Source organism: Cervus elaphus, chromosome 23 (genome assembly GCF_910594005.1).
Source record: "Cervus elaphus chromosome 23, mCerEla1.1, whole genome shotgun sequence".
Lineage (NCBI taxonomy): Eukaryota > Metazoa > Chordata > Mammalia > Artiodactyla > Cervidae > Cervus > Cervus elaphus.
The window spans coordinates 29742273-29763267 of record NC_057837.1 but is presented as its reverse complement, the minus strand read 5'-3'; the positions used below and the strand labels follow the sequence as shown (position 1 = coordinate 29763267).

Below are 20995 nucleotides of genomic sequence, written 5' to 3'. Positions count from 1 at the left end.
TTTTGCACGATGTTGGGGAAGCTGGGGAGCTCTGTGTCATTTCTTAGAACCCCATGTGAATCTACAGTTCTCACAAAATAAAAAGTTTAATGAAAAACAAATCTAGCTTGATTTCTAATCTGGAAAACTTGGGAAAGTTAAAGGTGATTCTCCTCTCTATCTAAGTGTTGCCTAAAGACAGAAGTCTTCCACGATGAAGTTGACACCCTCTTCCAGTGGAGGGCTCAGAAACTCTTTGAGCTGTTCCTGCGTGGACCTCACCTCCACCCCAAAAGGCTGGCATCGGCCGCATCATGAGATTCCTATTTGTGGACTGTAGTAACTACAGGTTGTTCAAATGAATAATCACAAACCTAGATTCCTTTAGCACCAATCCTTCTAGAACAGAGCCCTGTATCCTACCCAAGAGTAAAGCACAGTTCAGTGCACACTAAACGGTGAACATAGTTTCTCGAGGTTACCTTTAACTCAAATGTATTACATGAATTTTAACTCAAAACCCTCCCCCCTGACAATGAATTTTATATTATTTTCACTTTGTTAAAAAGAAACAATGGGGACTTCCCTGGTGGTCCAGTAGCTAAAGCTCAGAGGTCCCAATGCAGGGGCCCAGGTTTGATCCCTGGTCAGGGAACTAGATCCCACATGCTGCAACTTAGAGTTCACATTCTGCAACTAAGACCCACTACAGCCAAGTAAATAAATATTAAAAAGAATGATATATTCTAAAAAGTCCCTCTTGTGTGTATTTCCCTTAATCTTACTCACTAAGACTCTCTATATACTATTTTTAAACCAACAAAAACACGACCCCATATTATGTGATCCCAAACACATCCGTGCTTTAGAAGGTGACATTTTAGCGTGTCAAGCTGTGTTAAGCTTTGGAAGCCGTAAGGAAGAGACACTGGTTGCATGCAGTAGGGGCTTTATTGTGAAGAACCAAGGGAGATAACAAATCAAGGTGCCAGTTAAACAGCCAGGATTCCAAGAGACAAACACGGTTTGGGCCTCGGCAGAGATGGCAGGACCCACGTAGCCCTGGGGATATGGTGCCTCTCCATCCCGGGCAGTAGGCATCTGTGAATCCTACCAGTGGTGGTCTGCCGTTGCTCTGACTCAGATCAGTCTCCTACTTAATTTTTTCCCTTTTCTTTCCTGTATGTTTCCAACTGGTGTGCTTGCTTTCTCTGTCTGGTTCAGATGATCACACATGAAGCTGAGGCAGCCTGCTGGGTCTGGCATTTGTGCCTGGCCCTCTGTACACCGAGGACTAGACTCCGGACAGTCACCCTGAGTCCCAGTTGGTCATTGCCTGAACAGCAGCGGGAACACACACAGACAGCAAGCAGTCCAGGTCGGAGGAACCCCTTAGAAGAGAACCTAAGAGGGCTACGGGCATTCCGGGGACTTGCCAGGACAGGCAGCAATGATTATTCAGGGCTGTCTTATTTTAACATTTCCTCGTTGATTGGGGCAACCCTATATTTCAAAAGATGAGATCAGGCTTTGGGCCCCAGTGTGTTAATGAAACAGTCATTTCATTTCAAGCACTTCCCCTGTCTGTGATTTTCACTGTCAGAATAACCGAAAGGAAGAAACGAATCATTGACCAAGCAGGAACTTCATTGACAAACCTTCCACAGATGAGACCCAAATGCGATTCTAATACAAAGAAGAAAGACCCTCCCGAAAGTATTCTTGACCCATTCATCTTGCATCCCCCAGATATGTAAATGCTCTGTGGGGAAATACATTTGTAGATAACACATCACCCTGACAGCAGCAAATTGATCATTTTCCAATCTCTGAAACAAACTCCTAAGCTACTCTGAAACACCGAAGAAGAGTATCACATGATCAATGGGACTGTTTTAAGACCAAGAAGGGGAGGTATCTGTCAAGAGGCAAGCGCTGATATTTCTAGAGACTTGGTTATGTATTTCTTGATGAAGCTTGTGTTGGAAGGTTCCAGAAGATAGAAGTGGTGTCCTGGAAGCACAAAACTGTCAAAATTTCCACTGGTTACATCTTTCCAGGCTGAAAAAACAGAATTGTATTTAATAACAAATGATGCCACCACCCGCAGATTTACTTCCAGGTGTTACTTTTCTAAGAGCTGACACTGGTGGTAGAGTTACTCCCATGGTTTCATGTTCTGTGCATCCTGAATTTCTAATTTCTCAGAGACCTCTCAGTATACAGTGGTATTACCTGCCTTCTCTCATTTTACACAGAACTGACATCTCTCCATTTACACTAGATAAAACTGGGACCAGTTTTCTACTCCATGCAACTGCCAGTTGAGAGGTTTTTTGTTGTTGTTTTTAACTAATACTTTTGTATTAGTTAAATACTAATACTAATACTAATACTTTTAACTAATACTTTTGTTTGGCGTTTGTGCCCTGTACTGACCAGACCATTTTTATACAAGTGAATTTTTTCAAAAAGACACTTCCTTGAAGTATGGCAATAGTTTAAGGATAAAAAAAGAAGCATGGATATTACACATCCCCTTGTAGTGTATGAAAAAAGGTGCATGGCTGGATTTATGTACTAGTACAGGACATTTTAAAAAAAATCAGATCTGTGCTGCAAGGCCTGCCAGCAACTCTGGCATGGAAATCATCAGATATCTCAATAAAACACCTCAAGCCATCAAAATCATTTCACCTTCCATATCCGCTGGTATATCTTCAGATCCAGAAAAGCATGTTATGTCACAAGAAAGACGAGTCTTAGAGTGTGTGTTACAGCTGCAAATATAAAGATGCCGGTTTGTAACATTTCGTAATAGACACCCCCTAGAATCTTTTCCTATTAATAACCTCATTTAAATCAAACAAGTCCTCACTTCCTTCCCTTTTGCTGTTTACAGCAATACAAACATTTTATTTTATTTTATTTTTATCCATGGCACTTTTACGTGTCAGCACCTGAGAGTCACTGTGGTCCAGGTTATTTTCTAAGATCTTCTGGCTTCTGGAACAGCCAGGTGCAGGCAGGTGGCACCTGGGCACCCAGTCCAACTCAAAATGGGGCTGGTTATATAGTATCTTCAACTGTCATTCCCCTGAAATGGCCACCTCTCTATCCCCCAGGCCTCCGTTGTTCGGCAGAGGGTTGCTGTGCGCAGAACAGATGCAGATTTATGGACAGAGGGCCCCTGAGTTGATTCTGCCGATTCTCAGTTTCATCAAAACAGCAGGAAACCATTTGCTGAGAGCTGGTGCTGGGGCTGTGTTAGTCCCTTAGGGACACTTGGGTAAGCACAGCCCCTCTCCTCCTGCCACTTAGAGACTGGCTGGGGAGACAGACATTAATGAAGTCGCCAGGCGATTGAACAGATTGAACAGATGGGTCACCAAGTTCAGGGTGATCTGTGAACACGTGACAAGTGGGGGTGGAGTGACATCAAGCAGGGACTCCCTGGAACATGGGGTTAGACTTGAGATCTGAGTAGATAGGAAAAACTCGGCAACGGGCAGAGATGGCAGGGAAAGAGGGGCCAGGTGAGCACAAACCAGGTGGCTTTTGTTCCATGAGTGAATGGAGAATTGGGACAAATTGCGGTAGAAGAAGCAAGCAAGAGGACTTCCCTGTGGTCCAGCGGTTAGGACTCTAAGCTTCCAATGCAAGGGGTGCAGGTTCAATCCTGGGTCAGGGAACTAGGATCCCACAGGCAACGTGGTGTGACCAAAAAACAATAATAAGCAAGCGAGGGCCACGTGTAGGTCTCCTGAAGGGATCTGGTCATCCTAAGAGTCAGGAAGCCACCAAGAGGATTTAGGGCAAGGCATATCATGACCAGACTTGACAGTCATCCCTTTTGGTACAATGTGTAGAACAGACTGAAGGGGACAAAGGGTTGTCTCTTTCAATAGTCCGGGCAAGAATTCCCACTTCTGCCTGGAATGTAGAAAACCAGGAGTGCCCCTCGCAGCCTAACAAGGAAAAATGCCTGACAAACTGCAAAACCATAAATTCTTGAACTCATCAGGAAGCTGAGTTTGCAAGGCAAACCAGATAGCGAACTCCAGGGAAGGCTGGGCCCCTCTAAGGAGAGGTGGGTCACACGGACTGTCTCATGTGGGCAGAGCACAGGATGAAGGGGTGTCTGCTGTCCATGTGGGTGAGAAGGAACCAGCTACAAATGCTCAAGTGCTGGGGACCAAGCGTGGGGTGATGTGTCAGAGGCAGTTCACACTGACTCACAGGCTCCTGTCCATGGCCCCCCACGAGGGGTTCACGAGAAAGAATAGGAACAGGCAGGAGGTCAGAAATAGCCCTCTCTGCTGGGCAGGTGGACAGCAGGAAATTGGATGCGACCATGAGATGGACACTAACCCCGCCCCCAGTCAAGTCCTCCCCTCCTACTAAGCAGAAATCTCAGTTGCTGGAGGAGGGGCATCAAACACCCCCTCCACGCCCCCCGCCCAGGGCACATGGGAAGATCCATGGATGTAGGGAATGGAAGCATTAACCCTCTACCCTGGGGGAAGGAATGGGAAGGGTCTTGGGCCCCCTGTGCTGTGCTTAGTCACTCAGTTGTGTCCAACTGCTTGCAACCCCATGGACTGTAGCCCACCAGGCTCCTCTGTCCATGGGGATTCTCCAGGCAAGAATACTGGAGTATGTTGCCATGTCCTCCTCCAGGGGGTCTTCCCAACCCAGGGGTCAAACCCAGTTCTCCCACAGGAAGACAGAGTCTTTACCACCTGAGCCACCAGGGAAGCTCAAGAATACTGGAGAGGGTAGTCTATCCCTTCTTCAAGGGATCTTCGTGACCCAAGAATCAAACCAGGGTCTCCTGCATTGCAGGTGGATCCTTTACCAGCTGAGCTGCCAGGCCCCCAGTTCTATACAAAAGCCAAGGGAAAGTCTTCTACTTCTGGGGAGGGACTGGAAACTTCCACCTAATACCCACCAGACCCACCCACAAGGCCTAGACACAGAGGACCTGGCTAAGACTGAAGCTGAAGATTGGCTCGGATATCCAAGAGCTCCCCGTGTTACCCCAGATGCTAGCATCACACATAGGGGGCCAAACAACAGCTGTCAGTGGGGGAGAGCCTGGAGAGAGACAGAAAAATTGAGAAAAATCCTCCAGTCTAGTCTCCACAGTAAGCACACAGTAACTTGGGAGAACCATTGCCCTGAAATGTAACCATAGTAGCAACAAAACCGAAACTCAGCTCCTCTCCAGTCTGGACTGACCCAACTCCCCACATTCAGGGCCTGCCAGAGGAGATGTGCTCAAATCATAAAGTATATTTATGTCAGTTCCATGCATGATATCCTTCAATAGAATATCTGTTTTATGCATGATACCTAGCTTTCAATAAAAAAAAATTATCAGACACAAAAAGCAATATATAACCTCCATTGTTAAGAGGCAAAGTAATTAAAAGAATAAGACTTCCCAGGTGGCTCAGTGGTAAATTACCAGCCTGCCAAAGCAGGAGACATAAAAGACTCCGGTTCAATCCGTGGATGGTGAAGATCCCTTGGAGGAGGGCATGGCAACCCACTCCAGTATTCTTGCTTGGAGAACCCCATGGACAGAGGAGCCTGGCGGACTACAGCCCATAGGGTTGCAAAGAGTCGGACACGACTGAAGTGACTTAGCACACATGCACAAGGCTCAAATAAGACCCAGATGTTGGAATTGTCAGAGAAGGGCTTGACAGTCGCTATGATGGAGATGCCAAAGGATTTCATGGAAAAAATGGACATATGTGAACAAATGGGGAAGTTCATTAAAGAGGTGAAGACTGCAAGAAAGAGTCCAAAAGAAATTCTAGAAATAAGCAGTAGCAGCAACAGGGCATTCCTTTGACAAGCTATTCAGTAGATTTGATAACGGCTGAGCGAAGAATCAGTCAACATGAAGATGGTTAATGGAAATCATCGAAACTGAAACGAAAAGAAAAAAAATGTTTTAAAAAAAGGAGAACATCTGAGAGCCCTGGGACGATGACAGCCAGCCTGACCTGTGTGTCGTCAGGGTCCCAGAGGGAGAAGAGGACTGTGCATTCGTCCGAGTAGGACAGGAGGGCAGCTTGAGTGAAGTGAAGCTGCAAAGCCTTCCCTCCTGCCTCGGATTTTCCTTTTGACCTCCAGGCTTTGAGCCTTGGGGGTGGGTGATGGGCAAGGAGAGGGTGGAGAGACATTTCAGGTCTGATTTCATGTATATTGGGAAAAGCTGAGTGCTGCGGAGAGCTGGAGAGAGGAGAGCAGACCGAGGAAGGGGAAGGAGCGGAAGCAGAAAGGGGAGAATCCAGAACAAGCTTAGGACATTTGAGATTTGGAGAGAGGAAGTGAATCCTTATAAGTAGCTCCTGAGGTTTGATTTGCTGGGGAGAGGGTGAGACTATTAAAAAACTTTTTTTTTTTTTTTTTAATTCTGCAAGTGGAATATCCTTGTGAGTGACTTTTATTTTCAGTCTGGGGGAGGTTTCTTTTGAGAGCTCTTGAGAGTTTAGCTAAACTGCTTTATAATATTGGTGCCTCAGCATCCATGCTGTGTGGCCAGGCAGCTTGTGAGAGTCTGGACCTGACCCTCGGCCTTCCTGGAGCACGTGCAGAGTCACAAACACAGGTGAGTTCCTGTTGTGACCCTCCCCCAGCGGCCTAGGTGACAGCTGCTCCGGGCCCCCCAGAGCCTTCCCTTGTATACCTTTTAGGTAAACCTCCCATGAAGTTGACCAAAACCTGCTCTTTGGGGTTCAAGTTGACCAATCCGGACTTAGCCCGGGAATTCCAAAGCCCTCCACCCACGCCTAAGGGCATGTCCATCAGGTCCGGCCACCTCTCTGCCTGCAGTCGGCCTTGACCTCCCCGTGTGGCCCCACGAGGTGCGCCGTGGACCTCCTCCATGACCCGTGAGTCATGAACTTCTCTATTTCAATTTCTCTCAGGGTCTGTGGTTGAACCTCGGCTCCCTTTCCAACACTCAGGGTTCTTCTTAACAAATGTTAATTCCCCAAAGTCACCAGAGCCTCTGGTAGTGAATTGTTGGGTTGGATTTTTAAAAATTGAGGGTGGTTTGTCAGGTGCCATATCCACGCCGTCTCCTAAACACGCCCTCCTGGCCTCCTCACCTACCACACCTTGAGGGGTTTACTCTCAGCATCCCTTCCTCTGAGAGGCGGGACCCTGGATCCAGATCTCACAGCCGCTAGGCCAGGGGTCTGGATCCTGGTGAACAGCCTCAACAGAAGGATGTTTGTGCGAGGCTTAATTAAAAAGCAGCTTTTGCCTACGCTATTTCACTGAATGTCCACAGTGCTTTGAATCACGTTTCCTTTGGTGGAAGTAGGGGATGTCGGACTTGGACTGGTGTTTCTTGGATTCTGACTCCATGCTAAGCCAGGAACACAGACAGCACAGCCCTGTGGGGACCACATTTGCTCAGACAGTTGGGGTAGAAATGGAGAGAGATGACAGACCAGGGCAGCTAGTGCCCCTAGTGGTGGAGTAGAGGTGGGCGTCGGCGTGAACGCAGAGATGTGATAAAAATGAACCGGATTGTCTCTGTTGCCAAGGTGCTTCAAGTCTGCGCCACTTTTTCTTTTTTTAAAGCTATTTGTATAAACTTCTGCTCACAGGCACTGCCTGTGGAGGCTCTAGGTTCAGCTCCAGGCCTTGTGGCAGAAAGAAAGGGAGCACAGACCCGTGTGTCCGGCTCCTCCCCAAAGCAGACAAGAGCCAGACGGAACTGAAGAAACGCATGATGGGATACCATAGTGACTGAGGGCCAAACGCTGGCCCCACAGGACCTGCTGTGGGGACGTTAGAAAAGGAAGAACCTTATGGTTTCAGTTTATTAGGGCCAGTATCTGGAACATTAGGACTTCAGTCCTATTAGAAGAATCAAATGTCAATGAGACCTCTCAGGAGACAGGAATAGTCAGGTGTCATGGAACCAAATGAGTTCTGGAACAAAATTCCCCCAAGAAGCAAACCACTCCCTTGTCTTGGATCACCTCCACATATTTAATAAGTAGGGATCCCCTTCTGCTGTTCCCCTAAGAAGATGAGCATCCTTTGACATTAGTAATTTATGCAACAAATTTTTTTTATGTGATAAAGCATACTGGATTGGTCAAAAAGTTCATTTGGGGATTCTGTAAGATCTTATGGAAAAACTCGAACAAACTTTTGGCCAACCCAACACACATTGAACCACATTTTTTAAAAAAGATAAAGATGCCCTGTTCATCCTTGATTAATGTAATTTCCATGCCCAGGCTCCATTTTAAGGCAGCAAAAATATCACAGGTGGGCCTCAAAAGAAAACAAGTCAAACTCTGCCTTCCTGGATAAGCATCCTCAGAGAACGGCCAACCTGCATCTTCCATAGATAATTTTTTAAAAAAAAGAAAGAAAACATGCCTCAATGACTTACATGACATCTTTCAAAATGTGAAGATCTGCTAACACTTTGGTAAAGGATTCTTGACTCTGTTCCTCATCACCAACAAAATCGTCATGAATGCCTCCCATTTCCTTCAGTAAAAAGGCAATTTGTTCGACACACATATCATCTTTGAGGAAAGGAAGTCGGGCCTTTGACATGAAACAGTAAAAACATTACTCTGACATTTCATTTAAAGCACCTGTTCAGACCCTGAATGCTCTCTACTCTCCCTTTCGGTGATTTTGAGAGTTCTCTGATGAGGGCTTTCCTGGTGGTCCAGGGGTTAAGAATCTGCCTTGTGGGGAGTGCAAGATGGTGGAAACATAGGTGTACATGGAGTACATCTCTCTCCACGGATACATCAGGAATACACCTTCAGACACAGGAGTGCTCACAGAACATCACCTGATGGCAGACAGGAGTACCTGACCACCGGAAAAGAATCTGCCTTGGTGGTGCAGGGCACACTGGTTCAATCCCTGGTCCAGGAAGATCCCACATGCCGTGGACCAACTCAGCCTGTGTGACACGACTCCTGAGCCCATGTGCGACACCTACTGAAGCCTGTGTGCCCTGGAGCTCCGTTCCACAACAAAAGAAGCCACCGCAGTGAGAAGCCTGCACCATAACTAGAGAAGAGCCCTGGCTCTCTGCAACTTAGAGGAAGCTGTGCACAGCAATGAGGACCCAGCACAGCCAAAAATAAACATTTTTTATTAAAAAAAAAAAGAATGATCCAGTTAGTTTGCTGAAAGTTAAATTCTCTGCTGACTCAGAATGGAGGAAAATACACTTAGAATCAATAGTTTTCATCAGAGATGCCTGGGCCAGTGCAGGCACTGACCAGGAAACAGTTAAAGTGCATTTCAGAGCAAAGATGAGAAGATGACAGTGAAAGAGATTTGTGAGTGTTTCATTAACCAATAGTATCTTTTATTCATCACCATGTCTACTGGTGATCAAAACTCATCAGAAAGGAAAACAATGACTTGATTTCCCCACTGCACTTCCATCCTTCCCACCACCCTCCCTAAGGAAAATGAAATTACTTACATGAGGAGGGCTTGCACTTGACACAAATAAATGTTCTGGTTCTAGATTATATTTTTCTTTCAGATGTAGTGCAGTAAAAAAAGCAATATAAGATCCCATACTACATTTGGGGAAGAAAAACATGACAATAACTATTCAATGAAATTCATAATACATCAGAAGTCCACAAGAACTCATAAACACAGCAATGATCATGAAACAGACCGAAGGAGAGCTTACATTAGTTGAATAATAGCTAACTTATTTGTAAATGGTAGGTTTTCAATGATTTGCAGCAACATCAGCAGTGTTTCAAGACATCCTAGATAATTCAGACTAAGATGGAATACTGATTTCCACCATGTCTTGAAATTAATTTAAATTTCCTTTCCTCCCTGAAAGATAGATGTCACTATGTATTTAATATTTATCAGCAGTTTTCAAGGTATAGTCTGGGGACTTCCAGGAGTTCCTGTCACCTTTTCAGGTGGTCTGTGAGGTTAAAGCCATTTTTAGAATATTGTTAAAATGTTTCCCTTTTAAACTCTCATTTTCTTTTTTTAGGAGAGCATAGTTGAGTTTTCCATACACCACGTGTGTCATGGGTTATCAGCACAGTTGGAATGCAAAAGAGAGAATCTTAGCTGCCTTCTAATAAGCCAGACATGTGTGCCAGAGTGTACCAAATGTGTGCCAAAGTGTAAAATAGTGCCACTCTTCTCACAGTGCTTTTTTGGGAAAATACAGTCTTGCATAAAGTATGTATTCTTTATAGCAGCATATAAGGGGATTATTAATGTTAAGTATCTTGAAAGTTTCATAGTTTTATTTTCTAATATGGTAAATATTGATGGATAAACCACACATAAAATCTCGTTGATCCCCTCAGTGCTTCCAGAAGTATTGGGTTGGCCAAAAGGTTTGTCTGGGTTTCTCCATACCATGTTACAGAAACACCTGAACGAACCTTTTGGTCAACCCAGTATTAAAGCAATGCCAGGAGTAAAAAGTTTGTGAACTGCTGTAGACATTACGTAGTTATATTTTGTAGACAGTATTGATCAAGAACATTTTTTGCAACTATCTTCAAGCAATGAACAAAGGAAACTCAGTTCCATGGTCATTGCCGCTGGAGTGTAAACTGAAGGTGATTTGGAAATTTCTATCAAGTGCTCTATCAATGTGTATGTCATTAACCTAAATTCTGGATATGTGGTCCTTAAGAAATTTATAAGAAATGTATACTAAATTTTCTACAAAAATGTCACCAAAGTGCTTTTATAACAGAAAAAAAGATAGAAATAATTCTTCTCTTAAAAGGAATTGACAAAATCATCTTGCAGCGATTACAGATCTCCATAGCAATAGTTTAAGTGGGGGGAAAATTAGGAAGAAATATAAAATAGGATCCCAACACGCAAAAATACTATGGAGCCACATCAAAATTCTGAAGGATTATCTGGGATAATGGATACTTTGATTTTTCTTTTTTTTTTTTTTTTTGCTCAATCGTATCTGTAAATATATATAATACAGGAGCCAAAATGTACTGAGTCCTTACCATAATTAATACCAAGTAATTTATGGTTATTATTCATTTAATCCTCAGAAATGGAGCCATTATCATTCCGGCTTCCCAGAGGAAGAAACTTAATTCAGAAACCCAAGGAAGTTGCCAAAGGTTAAACTGAGTAAGAGGCAGACAGAATTCTGATATTTATGATTTAACCTTAAAATCCTACAGATTAGCTTAAGAAATACATACTCTTTATATCCTTTTTAATTTTAAAAATAAATGGGATATACGTTGCTGCTAGAGTCTTGATTTTACAAATCTTAATGCTTTCTGCCTAAAAGGGAAAAAAAGTCAGATGATTGTACAGACTGGCCAATTGTAAGAGCCGTGGCTGGTCAGAGTTACCCAACATGCTGGGGCTATTTTCAAAAGAGAAGATACCAAGAGAAGCCTAGGATCTACACACTCCTGAAGGAGAGGTTTCCATTCATTTCAGCACTAGGCCTTTCCATCTTTTCGGTCCCTACTAGGACTTCTTTCAGTCTGACTTTCTCATTTGAGAAGAGCTCTAACCATACTGAATCAATCATTCTTTCAAGCAGTGGTGAAACATCAAAACCAAACTAAAACAAAGGCACACATCCCAGAAGACACAGAGGACAACGTTAACCATGGATCTGTGGTGGAAAAAAGTCCCCCAAATGTTTTTCAAAACAGAGGTTTAAAAACAACAACAATAAAAAAAAAATAAAAACGGAGGTTAAATACCTGTGACCAAAAAATGCAAAATTTTCACCCTGGATGATCGGCAGTAGGGCACAGGCAATTTCATCAACCACCTGATGCATGTCACTTGCAAAAGGTTCGTCAAGCCGACTTTCTCTCCCAGCAAGCCGTATGGCATGCACTGGAAGTAAAGGAAGACGGTTAATGTGTGCAGATGGTGGGAGGGTTGCTGTGATACTGTGAAAGGGCTTAAGTTAATATGGTGGGAAGAGTTTCAAAGATGTGAATAATATTAGTCAAATGTAAGGAGAGAAAAATTTTAGAATTTGCTGATTAAATAACACAAGCTATAGCAGACTACATATCTGAAAAATACTCTCCAACATTTAGAATTTTTTAAAAAACGTTTAGAAACACTGGATGAATCACATGCATGCAGAGTTTGGCTCACACTAAGGTAAATGGTATAACTAGAAAAGAGAAAAAATAAGAGGGAATGAAAAATTCCAGTCAGGAGCCCATTACACAGAGTGAAGTAAGCCAGAAAGATAAACACTAATACAGTATACTAATGCATATATATGGAATTTAGAAAGATGGTAACAATAACCCTATATGCAAAACAGAAAAAGAGACACAGGTGTATAGAACAGACTTTTGGACTCTATGGGAGAAGGCGAGGGTGGGATGATCTGAGAGAATAGCATCGAAACATGTATATTATCAAGTGTGAAACAGATCGCCAGTCCAGGTTGGATGCATGAGACAAGTGCTCGGGGCTGGTGCACTGGGATGACCCAGAGGGATGGGATGGGGAGGGAGGTGGGAGGGGGGGGTCAGGATGGGGAACACATGTAAATCCATGGCTGATTCATGTCAATGTATGGCAAAACCCACTACAATATTGTAAAGTAATTAGCCTCCAACTAATAAAAATAAATGAAAAAAAAAAAACTGGAAAAAATAAAAATAAAAAAAATAAAAATTCCAGTCATGAGCCTATGCTAACAGAATGATTGTCTATGGCTTCTTGTTGTTCAGTCGCTTAGTTGTGTCTAACTCTTTGCGACCCTACGGACTGCTGCACACCAGGCTTCCCTGTCCTTCATCTCCCGGAGCTTGCTCAAACTCGTGTCCATCGAGTTGGTCATGCCATCCAACCATCTCATCCTCTGTCATCCCCTTCTCCTCCTGCCTTCAATCTTCCCCAGCATCAGGGTCTTTTCCAATGAATCAGTTCTTTGCATCAGGTGGCCAAAGTACTGGAGTTTCAGCTTCAGCATCAGTCCTTCCAATGAATATTCAGAACTGATTTCCTTTAGGATTGATTGGTTGGATCTCCTTGCAGAACAAGGGACTCTCAAGAATCTTCTCCAGTACCACAGTTCAAAAGCATCAATTCTTCAGAGCTCAGCTTTCTTTATGGTCCAACTCTCATATCCATACATGACTACTGGAAAAACCATAGCTTTGAAGAGACCGACCTTTGTCAGCAAAGTAATGTCTCTGCTTTTTAATATGCTGTCTAGGTTGGTCATAGCTTTTCTTCCAAGAAGCAAGCCTCTTTTAATTTCATGACTGCAATCACCATCTGCAGTGATTTTGGAGACCAGGAAAATAAAGTCTGTCACTGTTTCCATTGTTTTCCCATCTATTTGCCATGATGTGATGGGACTGGATGCCATGATCTTTGTTTTTTGAATGTTGAGTTTTACGCCAGCTCTTTCACTCTCCTCTTTCACTTTCATCAAGAGGTTCTTGATGAGGTTCCTCTTCACTTTCTGCCATAATGGTGGTGTCATCTGCATATCTGAGTTTACTGATATTTCTCGCAGCAATCTTGATTCCAGATTGTGCTTTGTCCAGCCCGGCATTTCACGTGATGTACTCTGCATATAAGTTAAATAAGCAGGGTGGCAATATACAGCCTTGATGTACTCCTTTCCCAATTTGGAACCAGTCCATTGTTCCATGTCTGTTTCTAACTGTTGTGTCTTGACCTGCATACAGGTTTCTCAGGAGGCAGGTAAGATGGTCTGGTATTCGCATGTCTTAAGAGTTTTCCACAATTTGTTGTTATCCACACAGTCAAAGGCTTTAGCATAGTCAACGAAGCAGATGTTTTCCTGGAATTCTCTTGCTTTTTCTTTGATCCAACGGGTGTTGGCAATTTGGTCTCTGCCTTTTCTAAATCCAGCTTGAACATCTGGAAGTTCTCGGTTCACGTGCTGTTGAAGCCTAGTTTGGAGAATTTCGAGCATTATTTTGCTAGCGTGTGAAATGAGTGCAATTGTGCGTAGTTTGAACATTCTTTGGCATTCCCTTTGTTTTGGATTGGAATGAAAACTGACCTTTTCCAGTCCTGAAGCCACTGCTGAGTTTTCCAAATTTGCTGGCATACTGAGTATAGCACTTTAACATCATCATCTTTTAGGATTTGAAACAGCTCAGTAGGAACTCCATCACCTACACTAGCTTTGTTTGTAGTGATGCTTCCTAAGGCCCACTTGACTTTGCATTCCAGGATGTCCAGGACTCTAGGTGAGTGATCACACCATTGTGGCTTGTATCAGGAATATAAGACACCAAGTTTCCAGGGTGGCTGAGAAGGACAAGGCATTGAAGTGCCTTAAATTTATGAGAAAGGCAAATAGACCAATGGCACAGAATAGAGAGCTTAGAGATAGACGACATACGTGTGGGAACTTACTTTTTGACTGTGTTGACATTTAAAATCAGTGGGAAGGAAAGTGTAGGTCTCTGAATAACCAAGTCAGCTGATTATTAACCTAGCTCTTACATGATATAGAAAAGTCAATTCTAGCTTGAATATGACAAAATGCTTAAAAATTGATAGAAGAAAATATTGGCAAATAACTTGGTGACTGACAGTTAGGGTATACTTTTTACAGTAAGCCGTAAGAAGTGCAAACTTTAAGAGAGATAAACTTGACTATATTAAAATTTAAGACTTCCATGGATCAAAAGACAACATGTGAAGAAAGAAATGGCATAGACTGGGAAAGACATTTTAACCTCCACTACCTAAAAAATTAGGGTCATAAATATGTAAAGAATTTCTAGACATCAATAAAAAGAAGAGAATCAATTGGAAAAGTAAGCATAAGAATCTGATGAGAAACTCACAGGAAATGAAGCATAAATAGAAATATGAGTTTGAGCAAAATCCAGGAGGTTGTGAAGGACAGGGAAGGGTGGCCTGCTGCAGGAGTCCATGGGGTGGCAAGGAGTCGGACACAACTGAGAGACTGAGCAACAGCAAGAATATATACATAAGAAAAACGCCCAGGCGCATCTATAGCAAGGATTGCTCCATTTAAAATCAGAGGAATTTATCTTGTAATTGGAAGTTGTACCTTTTGACCACCTTCACCCCTTTCTTCCAATCACTTCTGTTCTCTGAATTTGTTCTTTTAGATTCCACATATAAGTGATACCATATAGTATTTGTCTTTCTCTGTCTGACTTATTTCACTTAGTACAATGCCCTTAAGATCCATCCATGATGTTGCAAATGGCAGGATTTCCTTCTTTTCAGCTCAGTATTAACTATTATTTCATTATCTGTCTATCTAGATATCACGTTTTCTATATCATTCATCCATCAGTGGACACTTAGGTTGCTTCCATGTCTTGGCTATTGTAACTAATGCTCTAATGAACATGGGACGTGTAGCTATCTCTTTGAGATAACCAGTTTTGTTTCTTTCAATATATACCCAGAAGTGGAATTGCTGGATCACATGGTAGTTCTATTTTTAATTTTTTGAGGAACTTCCATACTGTTTGCCAGAGTAACTTCACTAATTCATATTCCTACCAACAGTGCTCAAGGGTTCCCTTTTCCCCGTGTCCTCATCAATGCTTTTGTCATTTTGGGAACCAGCATTTTAACAGGTGTGAGGTGATACCTTGTGGTTTTGATTTGCATTTCCCTGATGATGAGTGATGTTGAGCATCTTTTCATGTACCTGTTGGTCATGTAAGTTGTCTTTCAGAAAACATCTATTCAGTTCCTCTGTTTATTCAATTTTAAAATCATTGTTTTTTGGTATTGAGTTGTATGAGTTCCTTATATGTTTTAGCTATTAACTCCTTCTTAGGGGTTTTATTTGCAAATATTTTCTCCCATTTGGTAGGTTGCTTTTTCATTTTGCTGATTCTTTTGTGGTGCAGAAGCTTTTTAGTTTGGAGTCATCTTGTTTATTTATCTTACTTTTGTGTTTGGGCTGTAGGTGTCATCTCTGAAAAATCGTAACCAAGATTAATGTCAAGGAGCTTTTTCTTTGTTTCCTTCTAGGAGATTTATAATTTCAGGTCTTATGTTTGAGTCTTTAATTCTTTTTGAGTTAATTTTTTGAGTGAGTGATGAGAGTGGTCTAGTTTCATTCTTCTGTGAATATCCAGCTTTCCCTGCACCATTTATTGAAGAGACTGTCTTTTCTGTGGACTTTCCTGGTGGCTCAGCTGGTAAAGAATCCACCTGCAATGCAGGAGACCTGGGTTCGATCCCTGCGTTGGGAAGATCCCCTGGAGGAGGGCATGGCAGCCCACTCCAGTATTCTGGCTGGGAGAATTCCATGGACTGTATAGTCCTTGGGGTTGCAAAGCATCCAACAAAACTGAGCGACTTTCACATCGCTCTCGTCAAATGTTTGTTGACTATGTATTTGGGAGGTTATCTCTGGACTTTCAATTCTATTGCATTTGCCTGTGTGTCTGTTTTTATGCCAAAGGATACTATTTTGATTACTATGAGTACATTCTAGGGATATAATGTACAATATGGTGACTATAGTTAACAATATTGTATTGCATATTTGAAAATTGCTAAGAGAATAGATCCAAAAAATTATCACAGGAAAGATAACTGAAACTATTTAAGAGGATAGATGTTAACTAAACGTACATGATGATCATTTCACAATACATACATGTCAAGCTATGTGGTTCAGCTTAAACTTATTCACCATGTGCAGGCATGTGTGTGTGTGTGAGTGCGCTCAGTCACTCAGTCATGATGACTCTTTCAACCCCATGGACTGTAGCCCGCCAGGCTCCACTGTCCATGGAATTTCTTAGGCAAGAGTATTGGAGCGAGTTGCCATTTCCTCCTCCAAGGGATCTTCCCAATCCAGGGATTGAACCTGCGTCTCTTGCGTTTCCTGCCTTAGCAGATGGATTCTTTACCACTGTGCCACCTAGGAAGCCCCAAGCTTCTTCAGTCATTTACATCTCAATAACATTGGAAATAATAGAACAAAATCAGAATAATTTCATGCACAGATTGGCAAAAAATTTAAAGTCTTGGCAATAACAGTGTTGTCAAGGGTATAAAGGGATTCGAATTTTCATGTGCTGCTTTGGCAGTATAAATCTTTGCAGTTCCTTTGGAGGACAGTTTGAAGTAGAGACATTCCTATTCCAATACCCAGAAATTCCACCTTTAAGTATAGACTTTTACCCATGCATGCATGAACACATACAGTTGCCCCTTGAACAACAACAAGAGTTTGAACTGGGAGAGTCCACTTATATGCAGATTTTTTTTCAATAGTAAGTATACAGTACTACAAGAAATGCAGCTGGTTAATTCCACAGATGCTGAACCCTGAAAACAGAGGGCCAACTACTCATTATACATGGATTCTCAACTGTGTAGAGGTTCAGCATCCCTAACCCCTGCACTATTTAAAGGTCAACTGTATATGAGACTGCTCACAGAAGTTATTACACATAGCAGAAAAAGACCTTAATACCTATAAAGAGAAGACTAGACACATATAGTCACACAGTGGAATAATATATACGAGTTAAAAGTCAGTGAAGTAGAGAGTCACATATTCAAGGGATGAATCTCAGAAAAACAGAGGGGAAAAAAGCAAGCTTCAGAGGAACATTTACAGTATGTTACATTTATATAAAGTCAGAAAAATATGTGAAATATCTATCTTAGACTGTCAACTGTTGATTGAAAACCTCATACGAAATTACCTTCAATAATTTGTAAAATATATTTATATATTAGTAACAGGACTCTCTTCTTCTAGTGCATGGGTTTTGGGGAGACCTCCATGGCAGAGTGTTGGTACCTGGAAATGGAGAGAAAGGGGCTTGGAAAGCATGAGGGAGCAGAGTTGTAGTGGCTGAGAAAGGCACCTTGGAAAGGGAGGAACATCCCTTGGAGGCCTGATGGCAAAAATAAAGAAGGAAGTGACTGAAGATAAGAGCCCCACAGATGCCAGGCAGCATCAAAGAATCAGAAGAATGAACCCCCCCCAACTCCACAGTGTCATTTATTTATAAACTGCACTTCACTTATAGTGACAGAAGAGGGCACCCTTGAACTAATAAACAGAGTAAGCAACTAATTGCCTCGGGCTACCCCCTGCTGACGGAGAAGGCAATGGCACCCCACTCCAGTACTCTTGCCTGGAGAATCCCATGGACGGAGGAGCCTGGTAGGCTGCAGTCCATGGGGTCGCGAAGAGTCGGACACGACTGAGAGACTTCACTTTCACTTTTCACTTTCGTGCATTGGAGAAGGAAATGGCAACCCACTCCAGTGTTTTTGCCTGGAGAATCCCAGGGACGGGGGAGCCTGGTGGGCTGCCGTCTATGGGGTTGCACAGACGGAAGCGACTTAGCAGCAGCAGCAGCACCCCCTGCTGAATGACCTGGGTGGTTTTTCGTTTTTTCATACAGGATTTTTTTTTTTTTTTTTTTTTAAATTTCTGGGGTAGTTTAAACTCATACATGGTTCAATATTCAAGAGGTACAAAAAGGCTTGCAGTGCAAGAATCTCTCCAAATCTTGCTCTTAGCCACCTAGTTATCCAGCTGCTGCTGCTAAGGGCAATCAAAGGTATCAATTATTAATATAAGCCTTGAAAGGTATTTTATGCATATGTTAAATGTAAGTTCATTTCCTTCCTCATCCCCTCCTTACAAAAATGTAGTGTATGAGTCCCACTGTTTAAGAACATGAGTTTATTCCTCAAAACATCTCAAAGTTCCAGAATGACCTGTTTTTGTGGGTCAGGAAAATCCAACATACTTCATCATGAGTAGAAGCATAACACACAAAACAAAGTAAGAGTCAAACTTTTTCAGCTAATGATTGAAGATGCTTTTTAAAAAGCTCACAAAGCAAAGCAAACAATACAAAACTCTAATATAAATTCAAATGAGAAATTGCAGACATGAAAAAACACTATAACTCAGAAATTGAAAATCCTGAACAGAAATAGTCAGACAGTTGCACAAAGGGGTGACAGAATACTGGAAAGAAATTGATTAAAGGGACAAAAATTATTTTTAAAATGACTGAATGTTGTCTGCGAGGTAATAGATGCAATGTATTTAAATGGATATGGAGGACAGGAATAAAAGAGCTGGGAATAAGAAAACAAAGAAAAAAGGAAAAGAGCCCAAAAGAAGGTGATAATCACAAAAGTCAGAAAGTGTTCCAACACAGGAACAAATGGTGACTCTCAAGAAAGGTAAACAAACTAAAATACTGGTAAAGAACTAATATTTGAAATTATAATCCATGTAAATGTCCCTGAAATATAATGACATGAAACTGTGTGTTGAAGATAATTGAGGAAACTGGGTGAGGCATAGTTGAGAACAACTTTGCAACTTTTCCATAAATCTAAACCATTTTAAAAAATAGTTGTATTTTTAAAAGATTAACAGAGATCTTAATCAAAAGTAAAAATAAAATCTGAAGCAAATATTTCAAAAAGTAGTATTGAAAAGGCAGTAGTAATTGATACTTGATGGTTTCTTAGACTACGCTATTGAACCAACTTTCCAGGATCTAGGACCTAGAGAGTGTCATCTCTAGTGAGGATAACGCTTACTTACTTGAGACACTTCACTCAGAGATTGTCGTCTTCCCTGGTAGGGGAGATGACAATCTCTGAGTGAAGTCAGACACAGGAAGACAAATATATGGTATTGCTTATATGTGAAATCTAAAAAACTATAAATGAACTTATTTACAAAACAGATGTGGAGTCACAGATGGAAAAAATAAACTTACCAAGGGATAAGAGGGCTATAAACTGGGAGACTGGGGTTGACATGTATACACTACTAAATATAAAATAAGTAACTAATAAGAACCTGCTGTATAGCACGGAGACCTCTACTCAATACTCTGTAATAGCCTATATGTGAAAAGAGTCTATAAAAAAAGAAAAGAGTCCATATAGGTATAACTGAGTCCCTTTGCTACACACCTGAAACTAACACAGCATTGTAAATCAACTATAATCCAATAAAAAAAAATTTTTAATGTCTTACAGCAGAAAAATCCTCTCATTGAACAGGTAGGGAAGCTGAATAACACACACGCACAGTACCTGTTTGAAGGCATCATTGAACTGCTGGGGCAACCTGGACCTCCCTGAAGAGAGGAAAACTCTGGAGAAGTGAAGTGCAATTTCTCCAGCCTCTTTCCTGCTGTAGAGATATGTCAATTACCTGGTACAGGTTGCAAGTTCTAGACTGCAGGTGGAGGTCTACTTTTTCTTTTTAAGTTTCTGTTAGAATATAATTGCTTTACTTTTAAGAGGCCAAGAAGTCAGCAGCACTGTATATATTCCCACAGGGCTAGAGAGGGAAAAGTTGGAAAAGTGCAAGTCGCTCAGTCGTGTCTGACTCTTTGCAACCCCATGGACTATATGATCCATGGAATTCTCCAGGCCAGAATACTGGAGTGGGTAGCCTTTCCCTTCTCCAGGGGATCTTCCCAACCCAGCGATTGAACCCAGGTCTCCTGCATTGCAGGTGGATTCTCTACCAGCTGAGCCAAAAGCTGGAAAACAGTGCTGTAACGTCAGCCAAGAATTAGATGCTGCGACCTCAGATATAAGGGACTTCCGTGGTGGGTTAGACTATAAACCATCTATTGCAAGGTAGGAGATCTGGGTCTGATCCCTGGGTGAGGAAGATCCCCTGGAGAAGAAAATGGCAACCCACTCCAGTATTCTCACCTAAAGAATCTCATAAACAGAGGAACCTGGCAGACTACAGTCCATGGGGGTCCCAAAGAGTTGGGCACAACTGAGCGACTTACAGTTTCAGAGAGGTAAGAGGTACAGTGTTTTGTCCCTCAAGGCTTTTGACTTATCTTAAGCTACCCATGTCCGGGAATAAGAAAATATAATCAGAAAATGACTTAAAAGAAGAGTGGTGTTTAATTCACTTTCATGCTGCTGTGAGAAAAAAAATTCAAGTTCACAGTCCACCAATAAGAAAGTACCT

The 20995-nt window shown here is 42.2% G+C and overlaps 1 protein-coding gene across 9 annotated transcripts in view; it reads right to left on the bottom strand.

Annotated features, from left to right (window-relative positions):
* Positions 1-911: 911 nt before the first annotated feature.
* The window catches only part of LOC122681677 (S-acyl fatty acid synthase thioesterase, medium chain-like), a 39356-nt gene continuing 19272 nt past the window's right edge, over positions 912-20995 (bottom strand). For 6 of the 9 annotated variants that reach the window (XM_043884008.1, XM_043884010.1, XM_043884011.1 and 3 more), the window contains 5 exons: positions 11742-11880; positions 9479-9578; positions 8414-8574; positions 2677-2759; positions 912-2040 (listed from right to left, as the gene is read on the bottom strand). In XM_043884008.1, the coding sequence (XP_043739943.1) occupies positions 1901-2040; positions 2677-2759; positions 8414-8574; positions 9479-9578; positions 11742-11880 (623 nt within the window). In that variant the 3' untranslated portion in view covers positions 912-1900. The remainder of the gene's footprint in view (positions 2041-2676; positions 2760-8413; positions 8575-9478; positions 9579-11741; positions 11881-20995) is intronic. The other 3 variants (XM_043884015.1, XM_043884014.1, XM_043884016.1) reach the window with 3 other exon arrangements.